We start from the raw sequence: 19,627 nt of genomic DNA, 5'->3' as shown, positions 1-19,627 counted from the left end.
GTTGTTGGTTATGACTATTGATAGCTATCAGAAATGATGACCTAGGTCACCCCTCTTATAGTCTGGATTCCTCTAACATAATACACTATATTGCTAAAAGTATTGGCTCACCTGCCTTGACTCTTGTATGAACTTAATAGACATTCCATTCCTAATCAAATGAGTTCAATATGATGTTGCCCCAACCTTTGCTGGGGCTCTCCACTGCTGCCCTTCGGGTGGGGCTGGAGTTGTCTTCGGGGTGGGGTAGCTTGGGTTAGTGCTCCGGGGCTGCTGCTGAGGGCCCGGGTCTCTGGGCTGCCCTGGTCTGCCTCTGACCTTCGTAGAGGCGTGGTCGCATTTGCACGACCTCACTCACCACTCTTCATCACTGATTACTCCTTATTCCTCATGCTCTGCATGCTGACACAGTCACTGAGTTGTCCAGTGGGTTTATATACTAAGAGATAATTATTTTTTTCCTTTTTGATTTGGTTATTATTTAAGAGCTCTTAATGACTAGCAGCTCTGTGTTTTTCTTTTGTAAAAGTTGTAGGAAATTTTATGGTGTTTTCATGTACAGGTGTAACAGTTTGTTGTCTGGTGATGGTGTAGATTCTTTCCCTTTTGCTTCTTTTTGCTATTTTCCATCGTTCCTTTCCCGGTCAGGTCCAGCAAGATTACATAGATTCCGTGATTCTAAGTAAATAAATAAATAAATGAATCAGATTACCAAGAGTAGCCTTACCCATAGGCCTCCCCTTGGCAGAGCAAATTTGTTCAGCACGATACAACAACCAGATTATCATTTTGCTTGCTATGATGCTGGACAGGACAGGTTAAAAAAAAAAAAATCTTTGACCATTCCTCCAGAAGCTCATTTGTGAGGTCAGACACTGATGTTGATGAGAAGGCCTGGCTCTCAGCCTCCGCTCTAATTCATCTCAAAGGTGTTCTGTTGGGTTGAGGTCAGGACTCTTTGCAGGCCAATCAAGTTAATCCACAACAAACTTGATCATCCATGTCTTTATTGACCTTGCTTTGTAAACTGGTGCACAGACATGTTGGAACAGGAAAGGGCCATTCCCAAATGGTTCCAACAAAGTTGGGAGCATAGACTTGTCCCAAATCTCTTGGTATGCTGAAGCATTCAGAGTTCCTTTCACTGGAACTAAAGGGCCAAGCCCAGCTCCTGAAAAACAACCCCAAACCATAATCTCCCCTGCACCAATCTTTACACTTGGCACAATGCAGTCAGACCAGTAGTGTTCTCATGGCAACTGCCATACCCAGACTCTTCCATCAGATCGCTAGATGGTGAAGCACAATTCATCACTCCAGAGAACGTGTCTCCACTGATCCAGAGTCCAGTGGCAGCGTTCTCTTCACCACTGCATCCAACACTTTGCATTGCTTTTGGCGATGTGTGGCTTGGATGCAGCTGCTCGGCCATGGAAACCCAGTCTATAAAGCTCTCTTTGCACTGCTCTTGAGGTGATCGGATGGCCACATGAAGTTTGGATGTCTGTAGGAACTGACTTTGCAGAAAGTTGCCGACTTTTGCGCACTATCACCTCAGTATCCGCCGATCCTGCTCTGTCACTTTATGGGGCCTTACACTTTGTGGCTGAGTTGCTGTCATTCGCATCGCTTCCACTTGGTTATGAGACCACAGACAGTTACTGTGGAATATTTAGGAGTAAGGAAATTTCACGACTGGACTTGTTGCATATACTTGTTACATATGTGTATATATATATATATATATTAGTGCTGGGCAGCGATTAAAATTTTTAGGCACGATTTATTGCGTGACATGCTGCGATTAATCGCATTGCTTTTATGTTTTTCTTTATTTTAAAACCTAAAATAAGAAGTAAAAATGTGGTTATTCAGAAATAACAAATATCCTATGGTGGCTCTTCATTAAAAATATATATTAAGCTGACTTTTTGAAAAGTCTCAACATTTGCGTCTCTAAAGGAGTTTTATTTAGCTGGCTGAGGGAAAAATGGCTCTTTGGATTGGAAAGGCTGCAGACCCCTGCACTGAACACATAAACAGGCTTAGCAGCAGTTTTTGTCTTTAAACGGCAACAGTTAAAATATTTCTTCATATATATTTATAAAATCAAATATTTATGAGAAAGAAGGATGAAATGTTCAGGATTTACTAACTAAAAGGTAAAAAGTCAGCAGAATGAATTTAAAGCTGTGAAGCTGTTTCCTTCTAAACACAGAAGGAACAATATGTGATGAATATCAGCATCAGGTGAACAGACAGAAAGCAGGATGAGAATCTCACAGTTTCTAGATGGTGAGGAGAGAGAAATATTCACAATATGCACAACAACTTCCATCCATGCACCTTTAGTGCTTCACTATCCAGATTTTTGTCTTATAAATTCTCTAAACTTCTTTTTTTTTTAGCTTGACTATTTAGCTTAACACCTCTGCAGCCTCCGCTACCGGGAGTTAAGGCGTTAACACCTTGTTTCTGGGTGTAGCGTCAGATGTGCAGCTATAAACGTGTGGTATCCACTCAGCTACCATCTGAGCAAAACCATTTCTGTGACCACCAAACACGCACCGCTGCAGCAGGGAAAAGATATATATGTCTGTGTGTGTGTGTGTGTGTGTGTGTACAAAAACTTGCAGCATAGTTCATTTTAGTTCTATATGATGGATTAATGGCAAGTCTCCAAATTATGGCTTTTACAGCCAATGAAAATGTTTCTGTTTTTCATTTGGTTATTGTTCTATTTTTCTAGGTACTTGATTGATGGATCTTTACTCTTTCTAAAATAAAATTGCTTCATTATGACTGTCTTTTTCCTGTCTTCCCTCACAGGAACCATGGGAATATGACCACCCAGCTGCGTGTGGGAACCAATACGTTAATCAGACTCTATGTATCAAACTGAGGAACTTTTTTTTTTTGGTCAATGAAAGACAAACGATAAAAAAATTGATAATAAAGGCCCTCACCTTTGAAAATATAGAACATATCCTGATCCCCTCCCCCCTCCTTTCAGCTGGCATCTTTCCGAGTCGGATGACTCCGAATGACAAGATGCAGTAATGGAAGTCCACACGTTATTCAGTACTGTAGCCATGAAGCAGCTCAAAGGGTAGGGTCTGCTGTGAGCTCGCCTCACCCTGCCCACCCACACCCCCTTTTGCTCCACCAGAGAGCAGCGTCCCACGTTGAAACCTAACCTTGTGGTTCCTCCCTTCTTCTTCTTTAACCTTCCCACCACAACCTCCACCACGGCTTTGGACGACGGAACATGACGCACATTGCAAAAACACTGGTTAATGTCTGATACATATACCTCTGTGGTGTCGAGTGTAAAACCAGTGGAGCAATGAATGGCGGAAAGGACTGTGAGGCGGGAGATGAGCGGCAGGCCGTCCCTGTCCAGGTCCCCATTGGCTGGCAGCGCAAGGCGGAGCATGGCAGCGGTGTCGCGTATGTAAGGTAAGAAGACCTCATTGACTCATCAGAGGTTAGAGTGCAAACGTATCTGAAAAACACCATATAACCACAATACTTGGAGAATCTGCTGTTTATGTAACCACCAGGTAGCTCTTTTTCTTTTCTTTTTCTAAGATTACCATAATTCGGCTTAATATACATGTTATTTCCTTCCCAAAAATATGCTATTTAACTTTAACATAAGCTTTAATTTTTCATTATCTCAATAACTTTCACATTTTAAGCACAGATAAACAGAGTTACATTTATTTGAGCTGTTATTGTTACTGTCTACAACTTAAATGCCTCTTAAGTGATGCAAGAACAGTAAGAGAAACACGTATTAAAAAGCTGGAATTGAAGCGATTATGATTTTTCAACCAAGCTATGAAAATAGATTTTATTTATTTATTTTTTTTTTTTTGTCTCTTGGTAGAAACTTAATCTTAGTGCAATGAATGTACTAATACTGAATTTAATGGGCATAAATTAAGGTATATTTATTACTATATCTGTACTAACTGCAATAATTTTACACTAAAAGTAAGAAACACCAACGAAAATGAGCAGATAAAATACTTTCCCATTTAGAGTGCAGTGAATGCTACAACAAACAGAACTAAATTTATGTCTAGTAACTGCTGTACCCCTACCTCCCGGAAGACACCAGCATTTAGGGATGGTATTACACTGTATCCCGCTGGCTGTGTTGAACCACACTCGCTTATAAACATGACTTTCTGAGGTCATAAAGCTACTTTGTTTTTGCTTTTTTGGTTGAACTGTGGAAGTCGGCCACACAGCATGACTGACGGTGAGCTGCCAGCTGTGTTGAAATTCGGTAAAAATCAGCCTCTTATCTTTCTGCTGGTGGTTTGGGAGCCTCGGTGTGATATATTACACTTTGTAAATATGTTATTTTGAAAAGAAAAAAAAAAGAAAACAATGCCCAGGCCTGTATTTCTGCCTGCAGCACACCCTCATTAAAAATTGGTGTGTTCATGTCCCTGTTAATGCTAATTAGAGGATTTGCGGTTCACAGGCCTTCGGATCAGTCTTGATCATAGTCCTGAATCCATCTTTTTCCACAGTACTTGGTAGAACCAGGTTTTAGGGTGTATGGACTGAAATGTTGTTGGTTATTTCAATCCACTGCTTGATTTCATTGTTGTAGTAAGTACCTCAGCAAGGCAAAGTCAGCAAGTGATGCTTGATTTGAGTATCCTCCAACTTTTTCAGATTTACCTGAAGATGTAGAGGGTGCTGACCTGACTTATGCATTCTTGATACTTCAAAGAATTTGGTGCTGCAAATTGCTCATGTCGCTGCCTCCTGCAACAACTTTATTTAGACAGCGTTGGCTTCCTTCTGTGTCAGTTACCTGCTCCTACGAGACGGTCACACCAGCTGGCTAACTGTAATGCTAGTAATGGAGAAAGCCAGGTATATGAAATAATTATAAAATAATAATAGAAAAAAAAAAATAGGAATTTCACATTAAAATTTAGGACATTGTGGACTAATCTCACTTTCACCAATTTACTGAGTCAAACACATGCCATCCTTTTGGACCAGAGGCCTTCACTGGAGTGTGAAAGAAAATGGAGGTCATCTCATTTATACACAGGTGATTTGCTGAAATATGTCACATATTTAGATTTCTAACAGGTTCTTTAACATGGCTGGAATAAATCAGACACTTGTCCTTAGGGATTAGTTGCAGCCATATTGTTTCTATTGTCTGTATTAAATGTTCTGTTTTCATTGTTGCTGCTTTGGCTGTGTAGGAATATGCAGGAAGTATTTAAACTGCTGTTAAAGATAGATGAGTTTTATAAGAGAAAAGAAACTGACATATCAAAGGTGAACGTCAGGTTTTCATTTCAGTGATTTAATTCAAAGAGCCTCCAACAGGTTAGTTCAGCCTCCACACATGGTCAGAGTCTCTGTAATTGATTGGCTCTGCAGGAGAAGAACAGGAACACGGTGGCTTTATGATGACGCAGCTTGCTGTTTTGAGTCATGCTTGTTTCTTTTTACTGCTGTTTTGATGCTGTGGTGCATTTTACATCTAGTAGCAGCTAAAATCTCTTGAACATGATGTGCTTTTGGAGGTTGCTGGTAGTGCTGCAGTGAGCAGTTCACTGACACAGCTCATGCGTTTACGCAAACTGTTATTTCAAGCCTTTTAACGCCTTAAAGGAACCAGTCATTCATGAACAGAATCCAGTCACATGGTATCACAGCGCCGGATTAATGAGTTAGATTCTTGAGCCATCACCATGTCATGTAGGCTAGAAGTTGGTGGCCTCTAGCACGTGTATTTACCAGCCACAATGAACGAAAGCAGTTGGCTGGTGCTGAGTTTATTTTGGGTACTGGAAAGAATACTGTCTTCTTCTGTGGCTATGGCCTGATACTGTCACAGCACACTTATATTGGCTGATGTTGTTTTACATTCACAGTGTGTATTTTACTCCAGGAATAAGCAGCTGTGGATCCTCATGGTAGAGCTCTTCTCAGCCGCCATAACTGATGATTCACTCACTGTGTGTTTTGTCAATGAGCTACTGTATACGTTTGACCGGATCCAACCGGCACACATACATAGTTGTTCCCCACTCTTTTGGTCACAAAGGGGTTAAAACAATTCTCCAGCTACGACCTTTTAATCATAGTCCTTCTGTTTACTTTAAGTCCTCTTGTACTTCCACTTTTAGTCATGAGTCAAGTTAAGGAAAACGAAATATTTTCCATTTGTTCTTGAAATAATCCATTTTAAAATAACAACTGGGAATGATTTTGAATTACAATTTCGAGAGGCTGTTCATCCAGCTGCTTTTTAGTGCGCAGATAAGACATAAAACTATTTTTAACAAGCAAATAAATCAAACATACCCTTAAAAAACACCATTTATTTCCTGGTTAGATAGAAGAAAATAATAATGGAATCATTTTATAATTTGCATATAAGGTATTTGCAATACTTACATGTGCCTAAACATGCTAATAATCTCTGCAGGTCAAACATAGGACTTACAGACTTAAACAATCTGTTGCAGGTTCAGTGACAGGAAACGTGTCCCCAATGGCCAGACTCTCAGTGGCAATATTGGAAAGGATTATATAACACATTTATGAAGATATTTCAAGGTGTTGGTTGTTCGAGTCATCTTATTTTAAATTGGGAGGAAATGCAAATAAAAGGTGATGGTTGTAAAAAGGAAACATAACAGAAAACAACAGGAAAGAAAGCCCAGAGCAATATACCTGAAATAAAAAATACACAACAAAGAAATGAAAAACAAATCAGCAGAAATAGGAGTCAGTATCTGTGAGAGAAATGCAATAAACTGGTTGTAGGAAATGGGATTTACATGAAAAAAAAAGCTAAATATAAACCGTCACTAACACCTAAACAGAAGAAAACCAGATTACAGTGGGCTGATGAGAAGCAGTCATGGACTGTGGATGATTGGATGAAAGTTCATTTGATGAATCACCAATCTGCAGTGAATGAGGAAATGATGCTGGAACTTTGACTTGGATGTAGGGCCAATGAAACATAGAGAGATGACTCCCTGAAGGAAGCAAACAAAATTTTTCCCATTGTTTATGGCAGACCAAAGGAGATGGCAGGAAATGCACAAGTGACATTTTAAATAGTTCTCATTCCTTCAAACAAAAGGCAGTTTGGGATGATCATTAAACAGTCCGGGTTTCAGTCTAGTTGAAATTTTCTGGTGGAAATTGGTGGGGGCTCATGATTGTATAATTATTTGTCCTCACCTCCATTTTAGAAAATAAAGCCCTGAATGAACATCCTCTTAAGTGTTGTGATTGCACATTTTTGCAACAGGATGTAGTATGGATGTATGGGGTGTGCTGTGGGAGGATTTTACTCTTTAATATTAAGGTAAAAAAGAGCTGTTAACCCACGCCAATAAAAATGAGTGTATTGAAGCATTTTAGCATTAAATGATTCGCTTTTCTAAATCTAAACAGGAAACCACTGTGGTGGGAGAAATGAACCTTTAAATATTTGGTTTACAACTTAGCATTGTCACTTTGATTCAAAATCCATCAAACAGCACATTTAGAGTGTGTGGAGGGAGCCGTGGAACAGCTTTTGCCTCACTGTGGTGTTTTTTCTGTGTGCAGTCCCAGTGGCTCGGTGCTGTCCAGCTTGGAGCAGGTGAAGAGCTACCTGCTGACAGATGGAACCTGCAAATGCGGCCTGGAGTGCCCGCTCATCCTCCACAAGGTAATGTTTTTGTCCTCATCCATTTGTACTGATCACACAACAGATCTAACACTTGCCACAAAGTGAGCTCCAGAAGATGTGCTAATAAAAGATTAAAACAGAAGTCTGGAGCAAGTGTGCTCTAATACACCTGACTCCAAACCTGCAGGACACTGGCCCAAGAGGTCCAGATTTGGTGATCCCTGATCTAGTGAGTTAAAAATAGACAATACCAAACTTGCAAGATGTGTTTTTAAGAAATGTTTAATTCATTGAGAATTGTTTCATGGTCAGATAAATGCCTCACTGTTCTATATATCTCCTTTCTACATGTTAGTTTTGGACTTTTTCCATTTGCTTTATTACCTCACACATCAAACAATAAAACATTTAGCAGTGAGGAAACTGATGTCATACCGCTCCCTGTGTTGAGGGCTAAATTGGACAGTTTTTCTGTTCTGTATGTTGTTGCTGTTTTACTTCTCCTGTACAACGGCTTGTAAGGTTTTTTTTCTGGGTCAATGCAGTGGGATCTGCTGAGGATGCACTGAGTGTGTTGACCAGTTCAGATGCAAACAAATGTAAACTGTGCAAGCAGGAACAATTTGAATCCCATTCGCATCATCTTTCCTCGTTAGTCCAACTTAGAAAGAAATTCTGCGATTTAAGCAGACTAAACTCTTTTTGGTCACCTAACGCAATAAATTAACAAGTAGCTCTTTGGCATTAAAGATGCATTACATAACTTTCCAACCTTAAAACTCCATGTTCTGGACTCGTTTGATCACATAGTGACATCTAATATGTATATTTCTGGAGCTGACACTGCTCAGAAGCATCCCAAGGCTGAGAAACTGTACAACTTTTTCATCCAGGATGCTGCATGACGTTGCAGCTGAGTTTTACTTTATGCACGGCATCACACATGAACATGCACCGTAGCTGATTCACCAAAGAAACGGAAGGAGACATTATCGGATGAATAGAGGAAAGGAAAGAGAGCAAGAGCTAAGACAAGCATAGAGAGCCCTCATTGTACAGGTAGGACACTGGCAGTGCTGAATTAGCCATCAGTAAGGGGCGCATCACTGAGAAAATTGCAAAAGTTCTGTAAGGCATCTTCAAGTTGGGACACAACTCTTTTTTTAAGTAGGATAACGGAATAATCTTGTGTTTGATAAGATGTTGTAAATGTGATGCTTCTGTTTTGTTTCAAGTTGTCACTCTGGCATCAAAAAGTCACCCTTGTCAGCTTGAAGAGGTTTCAAAGAGCTTGTAGTTCTGCTTGCCATGGAGTGTGTTGGCAGTTGGCAAAGGGGAATTAATTTCCATGATGGCGAATCCCTATTGCGACATTTTTATTTTTTTTGGCTTAAACGTATGAAAAATATCCAGAGAAAGCTCTTTTAAGCTACTCCTGCAACGTTATTCACATAATTAGGATGCATGACATAAGTTAGCTGACCACTTCACTGATCTCTGAAGGACCACACTACAAATAAAGGTCGCTGGGAGGTGTCCGCTGTTCTTTGTTTTTGTCCTCGATGCTGAATTAGTCCCAACACTCCAGGTCTGTTGGATTCGACAATTGTCCTGCTGATTTAATGTTTCTCTGGGAAAAAATGTTTGTAGGTGGGTTTATGAGATTATAAGCAGATGTAAACTTCCTTCCAATCCTTAATGAGCTCCAGAAAATGATCTGAAGACATTATAACAAAGTGCTTTATGCATACTACAGTCTGTGCTGTTAAGACGGCCCCAAGAGGTGAATACGGCTGAATATGGCTGTAAATTACATAATATTCAAGGATGATCACATGGAAATGTAAGCAGCCTGACCATCCTTATCTTGGGCTTCAGCATACTTGAGGGGCCCTGTGATTTGTTGTATACTGTGGTAATAACACTTATCTTTGAATTTATGGTAACAGATTGTCTTAGTTTCTCTTTAATTAATTGCAGCTATTCTAAAGGTCGTGTGTCCTAATTACAGTGTAAGAAGAAATATAATTTTTATTAAATGTTTGCATTAGTTTTTAATACATCTTATTGGTGGGTATTTTCATCTTTAGTGGAGAAATTTGACTTTAGTTTTAATTAAGAAGTTTAGAGTTTCAATACATGTGCATTATTTGCTTTCATGTCCAAATTAAATGAATAAATTAGGCCTAAAGATGTGGTACTTTTTCTATAGGTGTTCAACTTCGACCCTGGGGCAGCTGTCAAGCAGAGGACAGCTGAGGATGTGAAGGCAGATGAAGACGTGACCAAACTCTGTATTCACAAGAGGAAGCTTTTAGCTGTGGCCACGTTGCACAAGAGCATGGAGACACACCCGCCTCTGACACTGACCAGTCCAGGAGGAGGTATGACAACACCAAAATGCAGTTGTTAAGAACTAGTAAGAACGGGGAAAGAAGTAGCTTGTGGAAACTCCTGTATATTTAGCAACTAGTTAAACATACAGGGACTTCCTACCAATACCATAAGTGGATGATTTTTTGTATTTTTAATTTTGGAAAAGATTAACAAAACGCATCACAAATTATACTATTTACTCATTAAACATGCATTTCAATCTTTTTGCAGATCAAATAAGCATTAAATGAAAAGGATGAATAAATGAAAATCTGTTTGTGTTGCTGCAGCCAAAATGAACCTGACTAATGGAAAAAATATTCTTCATCGTGTAGCAGTTGATAGATGATTTTTGAAGGATGTAGCCTTGTCATGAAGCTTTTCTTAATTTTAATGTCCAACATAAAATTGAACTCAGCTTTGGATCCAGACTATTTGCTGACCTTGGAGTTATGTCATAGGTTTCAGTCTTTGCTTTGTGTCCTGAAAAATGAGGTCAGTATCACCAATGATGGAATGAGAACGATGGGGAAATTTTTCTTTGGTTTCTTCAGGCAGTCATCTTTCTGTATTTCATTGGACCTGCATCAAACCAAAGTTCTAGCACCATCTTCTTGTTCAACGCAGATTGTGGATTCATGACTGAATATCACACACAACCAAAGTCCATGATGCTTCTCCTCAGCCCACTTTCACCTTGTTTTCTTCCATCTAGGTGTTTCCTTTTCTGGATATAAATCTTATTTCCCTTCAGCCAGTGTTTTTAAGCTTGTTACATACGCCGCAAGAACAAGAACTTTGTTCTTATTCTCGAGGCCGCAAGAACAAGAAAAAAAGTTTGTATTGATCCTGTCATTTCATACTCCATGAGACGCTTCGTCTACGACAGAGTGGGCATCACTGCAAGGGGGGATGTCTGTGTTTTTATGTGCAGAGAACAGCTGACCAGGTTATTTCATTTTTAACGTTGTTTACATTTACGTACTTTCTCACCACCTCTGTCGGCCGTTATTTAAAACTATTTGTTCGGCCTTGCATCAGGGGAAATGCCGAAGCCACGACTTTCCTCTTCATCTTTTCCACATTAACAATTACCACCTCAAATGTCTGACCAATCTCTCAGTACTTCTCGGAGCCCAGTGAGAAGAAAGTTCGCTCGGCTGATGTGTCGAGAGCAAGCCGCAAGATGTCCCTACTCACGTCCGTGAGAGCAAAATGATGTAATTTTGTACACGAGTATGTAACAAGCTTTAAGTTCAGTCACACTTATTCTTGTTTTTGTGTTTTAAAATTTTTTTTTTAAGCAAATTGGTTTGAGCATGCCTTGGTGGACCTGTATGTTTTCATTTGACAGGGTTACCATTTTGTTTTGTACTTTCTCTAAATATTAGAGAAAAAAAAATCTCAATATTTACAAATGAATTTAGGACAAACATAATGCAGCCTTGTCACACAGTCTGGCACAGTTTGCAGTCAGGCTAAGAGCACTTGATTTTTCTTGTTTTTGGAAAGAAAAGCTCTAACGCTCGGCTGTATGGAGAGTCAGCCACAGCTTCCCTGCTGCTCTCCTGCTTTTCTTTCCCCCACTAGTCTCCTCCACCACTTCTGACTGTTTAGCAAACAGGCAACAGGGGTTATATTCTTACATCACTAATATTGCGCAGTTAATAGGAAGATTTAAATATTACACTTGCTATGGTACTCATCAATATCACTTCTATTCCTCAGAACGTACGAACATACAGTCACAATAAATGAAGAACATTAAACCTCTCTGTCATCTTACGTCACCCGACTCTTCCTCGGGTTCCTTTCTCTTCCTGTGAAAATGTTTTAATATGTGCTTACTCATCTGAAAATGTAATCGAGAATGAGTCATTACCTGACATTGTTCTGTTTTTTGAAACTTATCTAACTGATGCAGGTTGAACTGATATTTTCAATGAACAGCTGATCGAGGTGCTGAGAAAGTACGAAAATATATAAATCGCATTTAGCATTTAAAGCCCTGCCACGGACGAAGTTTGATGTTAAAAATGAAATAACTGAGTCAATTATTCATTGCACATAAAACACAACACCCCCGTTAGTTTATTTATATATTTATATTTTTTGTTCTTCTTGAGCTGAAAAGAAAGCCAAAATGTTCAGCTACTAAGTAAAATTGTTTTGTGCCATCCTCTAAATGTGGTGATTTCATATTTTTTTGCAGGGTGTTGTCCATCTTTTGTTTTCAGAATCTAATGGAAGGAGGAACTTTAAATTTTTTTATATATATTTAATGTTGCTTTCCCAATTAAAGCATGTTAAGGATCACAGTTAGTGAAGTGTAGATAAGTAACTATTCTGCCCTGTATTTCTTTCAAGGTGTCTATATTGATTTAGCTCATAGCTGCTTTGTCTGCCCTCAGGTACGTCGTCAGTGGTTGCTGTGCATTCCACAACTCAACGAGCAATAAGGACTAAACCCCATGATGGCCCACCCAATGCCATTGGCCCTGACTGCAAGCATACGTTCAAGATGATGATGGCAGCTGGACAACAGCAGCAGAGGTTGTATCCACACCAGGAAGTGGGTGGAGCCCAGCAGCCTGAGCTCTACTCTGGATACTCCAGGGGACAGAGGCTGGGCAGTGGGGAGCCTGGCCCTAAATCCCCTTATCGGGCTGGGTATGGAGGCATGTTAAGCCCACCTCCCTCCAGTGCTAAATTATATGGAGATGGTTCGCAGTCTCCTGTTGCAGATACTCTGGGTAGCCCTGAGGGCTTTCCAAGGACCAATCCTTGTGGGTTTCCAGGAGCTGGTAGCCCTGGCTCAGCTGCCATCCATGGGAACACAAGGACACCTCTTTCCCCACCCACTGTAATGCTCCACGCCTCTCCTGCAGGACAGCCATCCTGCGCAATGACAGGAAGGACTAGCACACCTCTCTCCCCTACCGCCACTGCCAAAAGCCCTGTCATGAACATGGCCATGCCACGGGGAAACTTTCCCCCTGGTATGGATATTCCCCGTGCAGCATTTCACCATAAAACACAGCCTCCCGTGCATCCTGTACCACCCCCTCCATCCATACCACCACCCTGTGCTCTTCAGAAAAGGCAGTTAACCTCTGAAAAGGACCCCTTAGGCATTTTAGACCCCATCCCCAGCAAGCCAGTCAGTCAGCCCCCTGCCAATGCCCCCAACCCGTCTAACTTCCAGCCTAACATACACTCTCAGGTACCAATGATGAATGTAAACATACCCCCTCCTGCCATCGTTCCCTTGCCAAGCAATTTACCTTTACCCACAGTGAAGCCTGGGCCTGTGGGGCATGGTGGGCATGTGCAAAGGACTCAGCAGGGTGGTCCAGCTTCCTCCATGTCTCCTTCTCCTGTCACATCCCCTGTCCACATGACTGGGCCTGCACTTGGGAGGATGGAGGTGTCACCTCATCGCTCACGTTCATCCTCCACCTCCTCAGACCATGGAAACTTTGCAATGCCCTCCGGGCACCAAGCCCCATGTGGCACCATGAAGGTCCCCCCTCGTTCACCCCGGTCAACTATGGGGTCTCCCAGGCCAGCCATGCCCTCAAGCCCCTCCACCAACAAAAATGACGCACTCCACCAGTACAAAGACTCCCAGCTGCTGCCCGGGATGGCAAACTCTGTTGGCACCCATCAGCACACCAATTCCATGTATTCGCCCACTTCCTCGTCATCGTCCTCTCTGGCAACCCCTAGCGCTTCCCAGAAGGGCCACCCTGGCCTCCTTGGAATGCCCCTCAACCAGATCCTCAACCCCCCTAGCGCCTACGGGGACGTACCCCCGTCCACGAGCCTATACCTGTGACTGGGGAAAAAATGCCGTTTTCGGCCGTTTTCGGGAGCCCTGCGCGGGCTCCCCCGAAGACGCACGGCGGCGTGCCTGGTATCCACGCGTTCGTCCGGGTCTCCCCTACGCTACGGGAAGGCAGGGCGTGCGTACCCCCAGGCGGTGACCCCGAAATAAATCCTCAAAGAGGGGAACGCAAGCGCAGTTGCGCGCTGCGTCCACCGGAGGGCGGGATTCCCAACACCCATTCAGCCCGGAAAGTGGGTTTCCCCTGAACTGGCGTGTGTGAAATTCACAGGACGGGTTCTTTGGACGGGTCAGAACCGGTCCGGAGAGTTTCGTGTCTGTGGGGCAACGCCGTTCTTAGAACCGAGCTTTTAAGTACCGTGTCCTCGGTCCTATACCTGAACATGGGCCGGACGTACCGAGCCGCGGACAGCGGCCTCTGGCGGGGCTGTTTCGGAACCGATCGAGCCGAAACTCGCAGGACACGTGCGGGGGATCTCGCCGGACCTGCCCTGTGATTTATAGCTCCCTAGAGCAAGGCGTTCGCCAGTAATGGTCCGAAAACCTCTCGGCGGCCATCTTGAAAAGTTCGGCCGTTCCGAGACATTGACGGAAGGAAAGGGGCTATGGCGAGCTCATTTCTGGACAGATTGGTCTGAAATCAGTGTGGCCGTGTGACTGGACCTCCTGGACCCCGTGTATCGAGTTTCAGCTTTCTACGTGACCGTAGGACTACGCTAGGTCCGTGTACACGAAGTGGACCTAAGGCTGCCATTGAAAAGTCTCAGCCGTGGACACCAGTTTCTGTTGGACATACGGTGGACATATGTGAACGGATCGATCTGAAATTAAAGTCATACAAGCACGGGGGGATGCTGAACACATATCTGGAGTTTCATCCATTTCGGTCCAGTAGAAATGTGTTTATTTGCTCCAACGTGACGGCCTCCATCTTGCCAAGTCATCTCCAAAGTGCATTTAACGATCTTTTTCTACGGGTCTGATCCTCACCAAACTTCACACACCTGTTGGGAATAGTTCAAGGACCCCAAATATTAATTCCCATCCATTTCGGAGCATATTTGGGGAAGTTATGACCTCTTGTACACGGGTGAGACTTTGCATTAAAACGTCAGGTCGAGTTGGTGGACAGCGGCTATATCTCGGTCATTTCTGGACAGATCGGTATGAAATCAGTGTGGCCATGTGAGTGGACCTCCAGGAGTCTGAATCTGGAGTTTCAGCTTTCTACGTGCACGTACGGCCGAGTTATAATCGTGTCCTTGAACTCGTCCTGAGTTTGAATGGCAAGTATCAGACGTGTACACCTGTTTCAAAGTGTCATAACTGGACTGTACTTTGTCCGATTTGTTTCAAACTTGGACCACTTGTTTGGCCTTCAACAAGGACCTTAAATATTAATTCCCATCCATTTCGGAGCATATTTGGGGAAGTTATGACTTCTTGTACACGGGTGAGACTTTGCGTTAAAACGTCAGGTCGAGTTGGTGGACAGCGGCTATAACTCGGTCATTTCTGGACAGATCGGTATGAAATCGGTGTGACAGACTCTTTGGATGTTGGGAAAGATCTGTGAATTTTTTCAGAATTTTCTGGCAAGCGGTTTTGCCGTTACAAGCCCCAGTTGTTAGACCGGGGACCAGCGGAAAACGCTGGCCGGCATCAGAGCACTGTGCAGCGGGTAGAAGGCTTAGGAACGTCGGGCCCGCTTCAGAGACCACAGCGCAGGCATTTCTGCACGGATCGAGCTGAAATCGGTGTGACAGACTCTTTGGATGTTGGGAAAGATCTGTGAATTTTTTCAGAATTTTCTGGCCAGCGGTTTTTCCGTTATTAGCCCGAGTTGTTAGACCGGGGACCAGCGGAAAACGCAGCCCGGAACGGCAGCGCTGAGCTGGGTGTAGAAGGCTGAGTAACGTCGGGGCCGCGTCCGGAGGCCACAGCGCAGGCATTTCTGCACGGATCGAGCTGAAATCGGTGTGACAGACTCGTTGGATGTTGGGGAACATGTGTACATTTTTTCAGAATTTTTTCTGACTGGCGGTTTTTCCGTTATTAGCCCGACTTGGTCGACCGGGGACCAGCGGAAGACGCTGGCCGGCATCTCAACGCTCTGCTGCGGGTAGAAGGCTGAGGAACGCTCGGGCCAGCTTCAGAGGCCACAGCGCAGGCATTTCTGCACGGATCGAGCTGAGAATCGCAGGGTCTACTTTTGGGACATTTGGGGACATGTGTTATACTTCTCAGCCCGGTCCCGTCTACCAAATTGGAGAAAAGCACCGGGGGAAGTCCGCGACGGACACGCGGCCAGAACCGGCTCATATCTCCACGGATCGAGCTGAAATCAATGTGACACAAGCACGGGGGGTTTGGGAACATAAATGTGGAGTTTCATCCATTTCTGTCCAGGAGAAATTTATTTATTTGATCGAACGTGACGGCCTCCATCTTGCATTAAAGTCATCTCCAAAGTGCATTTAACGATCTTTTTCTGCTGGTCTGATCCTCACCAAACTTCACACACTTGTTAGGCATGGTGCAATGAAACCACATTTCAATTTCCATCCATTTTGGTTCATATTTGGGGAAGTTATGGCCTCTTGTACACGAGTAGGAATTTATTATGGGGCCGTCAGGTGAGGTTTGTGGACAGAGGCTGTAACTAAGTCATTTTTAGAGATATCGATGTGATATTGATAACACACACTCAGGGGGCCCTTCTGAGCTAGCCTATCAAGTTTCAGCAATCTAGGACGAAGTATGACCAAGTTACAGCCCGAGTCCACCACCTGGAACTGGACATTGGGTCCCGGTTCCAGTTGGTGGACACGGGCTGTAACTGGGTCCAACGTGGTCCTGGTGGGCTGAAACTCGCTAGGTGGACTCGGGGGAGTCCACTGAGTGTGTGGTATCAGTTTCAGCACGATATCTTAAGAAATGACCGAGTTATAGCCCGTGTCCACGTCCTGGAACTGGACATTGGGTCCCGGTTCCAGGACGTGGACACGGGCTGTAACTGGGTCAAACATGGTCCCAGGAGGCTGAAACTCGCTGGGGGGGCTCATGTATGTCCCCTGAGTGTGTGGTATGAGTTTCAGCCCGATATCTTCATAAATGACCAAGTTACAGCCCGTGTCCATGACCTGGAACTGCAACCCAATGTCCGGTTCCAGGTCGTGGACACGGGCTGTAACTCGGTCATTTTTAGAGATATCGATGTGATATTGATAACACACACTCAGGGGGCCCTTCTGAGTCAGCCTGCCAAGTTTCAAGTCTCTAGGACAAAGTATGACCAAGTTACAGCCTTCGTCCACGTCTAATACTTTCCATTATAAGTCAGGTGGGGTTCGTGGACAGAGGCTGTAACTCGGTCATTTTTAGAGATATCAATCTGGGAATGATAACACAGACTCAGGGGGCCCTTCTGAGACAACCCTGCGAGTTTCAGGCTTCTAGGACAAAGTATGACCAAGTTATAGCCTGCGTCCACGAACCCCACCTGAAATCGAATGGAAAGTATTAGACGTGGACAGAAGCTGTAACTTGGTCATTTTTAGAGATATCGACCTGATATTGATATCACACACTCAGGGGGCTCATCTGAGACAACCCTGCGAGTTTCAGCCCTCTAGGACAAAGTATGACCAAGTTACAGCCTCTGTCCACGTCTAATACTTTCCATTATAAGTCAGGTGCGGTTCGTGGACAGAGGCTGTAACTTGGTCAAACAAGGTCCCAGGAAGCTGAAACTCACTAGGTGGACTCAGGGGAGTCCCCTGAGTGTGTGGTATGAGTTTCAGCCCGATATCTTAAAAGATGACCAAGTTAGAGCCTGCGTCCACGAACCCCACCTGACCATACAATGCGAAGTATTAGACGTGGACAGAAGCTGTAACTTGGTCATTTTTCAAGATATCGATCTGGGAATGATATCACAGACTCAGGGACCTAGTCTGAGTCAGCCTACCAAGTTTCAGCCCTCTAGGACAAAGTATGACCAAGTTAGAGCCTGCGTCCACGAACCCCACCTGACCATACAATACAAAGTATTAGACGTGGACAGAAGCTGTAACTTGGTCATTTTTAGAGATATCAATCTGGGAATGATATCACACACTCAGGGGGCCCTTCTGAGTCAGCCTACCAAGTTTCAGGTCTCTAGGACAAAGTATGACCAAGTTACAGCCTCTGTCCACGTCTAATACTTTCCATTATAAGTCAGGTGCGGTTCGTGGACACGGGCTGTAACTTGGTCATTTGTAGAGATATTGATGTGATATTGATAACACACACTCAGGGGGCCCTTCTGAGTCAGCCTACCAAGTTTCAGGCCGCTAGGACAAAGTATGACCAAGTTACAGCCTCTGTCCACGTCTAATACTTTCCATTATAAGTCAGGTGCAGTTCGTGGACACGGGCTGTAACTTGGTCAAACATGGTCCCAGGAGGCTGAAACTCACTAGGTGGACTCAGGGGAGTCCACTGAGTGTGTGGTATGAGTTTCAGCCCGATATCTCCATGTTTGACCAAGTTATAGCCCGTGTCCACGAACCCCACCTGAAATCGAATGGAAAGTATTAGACGTGGACAGAGGCTGTAACTTGGTCAAACATGGTCCCAGGAGGCTGAAACTCGCTAGGTGGACTCGGGGGAGTCCCCTGAGTGGGTGGTATGAGTTTCAGCCCGATATCTCCATGTTTGACCAAGTTACAGCCCGTGTCCACGACCTGCACCTGAGCCCCAATGTCCAGTTCCAGGTCGTGGACATGGGCTGTAACTTGGTCAAACATGGTCCCAGGGGGCTGAAACTCGCTGGGGGGGGGGGGCTCATGTACGTCCCCTGAGTGTGTGGTATGAGTTTCAGCCCGATATCTTTATAAATGACCAAGTTACAGCCTGCGTCCACGAACTCCACCTGAGCCCCAATGTCAAGGTATTAGTCGTGGACGCACATTTTCAAACTGGCCTAGCTCGGTCATTTTTAATGCTAGAGACCTGGGATTTCAATGAGGGGTTCCTGGGGGCCTTGGGAACACGTGGGTGGTGATGAAACAAAGTCAAAGTGTTTTAAAACTTGAAACACTTTGAGGTCAGTTTCCATTGGCGGCCATGTTGTTTACATGCGTGTGGAAGCCTGGCGCGTCGCGCACGCACGAGTTAGCTTCACCCTCCCAACGCACCCTCGTAGGGCATGTCCTTAGGGATTAGTGACCCGAGTTTGGGGTCTCCAGACCCTTCCCGGGCCCAGATATTTAGATGTGTGTTTCCTCCCATACTTTAACATGGAGGCCTATGGAGGCCTGTTCTCTGCAGTGAGAAACGGGCTGGCGTTCGGCGCAGGAACGATTTGGCGTCACCCTCCCAACGCACCCTTGTAGGGCATGGTCCCAGGTCTTACTGACCCGAGTTTGGGGTCTCCAGACCCTTCCCAGGCCGAGATATTTAGATGTGTGTTTCCTCCCATACTGTAACATGGAGGCCTATGGAGGCCATTTTTCTGCAGTGAGAAACGGGCTGGCGTTCGGCGCAGGAACGATTTGGCGCCACCCTCCCAACGCACTCTCGTAGGGCGTGACCTCAGTTTGCACCGACCCGAGTTTGGGGTCTCTAGCCCCTTCCCGGGCCGCGTACGGCCCCAAAAGGGAGCTTGACCTCTCTGACCCACAGTTTAACATGGAGGCCGGGTCCGGGAGTATAAAACGGGGTGGCTTTTCGCACAG

The 19,627-nt window shown here is 44.2% G+C and overlaps 1 protein-coding gene across 1 annotated transcript in view; it reads left to right on the top strand.

Moving 5' to 3' along the window:
• Positions 1-3,187: 3,187 nt before the first annotated feature.
• The window catches only part of LOC121635182 (methyl-CpG-binding domain protein 5-like), a 28,194-nt gene continuing 11,754 nt past the window's right edge, over positions 3,188-19,627 (top strand). Inside the window, exons 1-6 of the mRNA XM_041978267.1 lie at positions 3,188-3,459; positions 7,618-7,720; positions 9,894-10,065; positions 12,469-13,865; positions 13,955-14,137; positions 19,476-19,599. Of these exons, the coding sequence (XP_041834201.1) occupies positions 3,347-3,459; positions 7,618-7,720; positions 9,894-10,065; positions 12,469-13,865; positions 13,955-14,137; positions 19,476-19,599 (2,092 nt within the window). The 5' untranslated portion in view covers positions 3,188-3,346. The remainder of the gene's footprint in view (positions 3,460-7,617; positions 7,721-9,893; positions 10,066-12,468; positions 13,866-13,954; positions 14,138-19,475; positions 19,600-19,627) is intronic.

The sequence above is a fragment of the Melanotaenia boesemani genome, chromosome 24 (assembly GCF_017639745.1).
Source record: "Melanotaenia boesemani isolate fMelBoe1 chromosome 24, fMelBoe1.pri, whole genome shotgun sequence".
Lineage (NCBI taxonomy): Eukaryota > Metazoa > Chordata > Actinopteri > Atheriniformes > Melanotaeniidae > Melanotaenia > Melanotaenia boesemani.
This window is presented reverse-complemented; position numbering and strand designations above follow the sequence as displayed.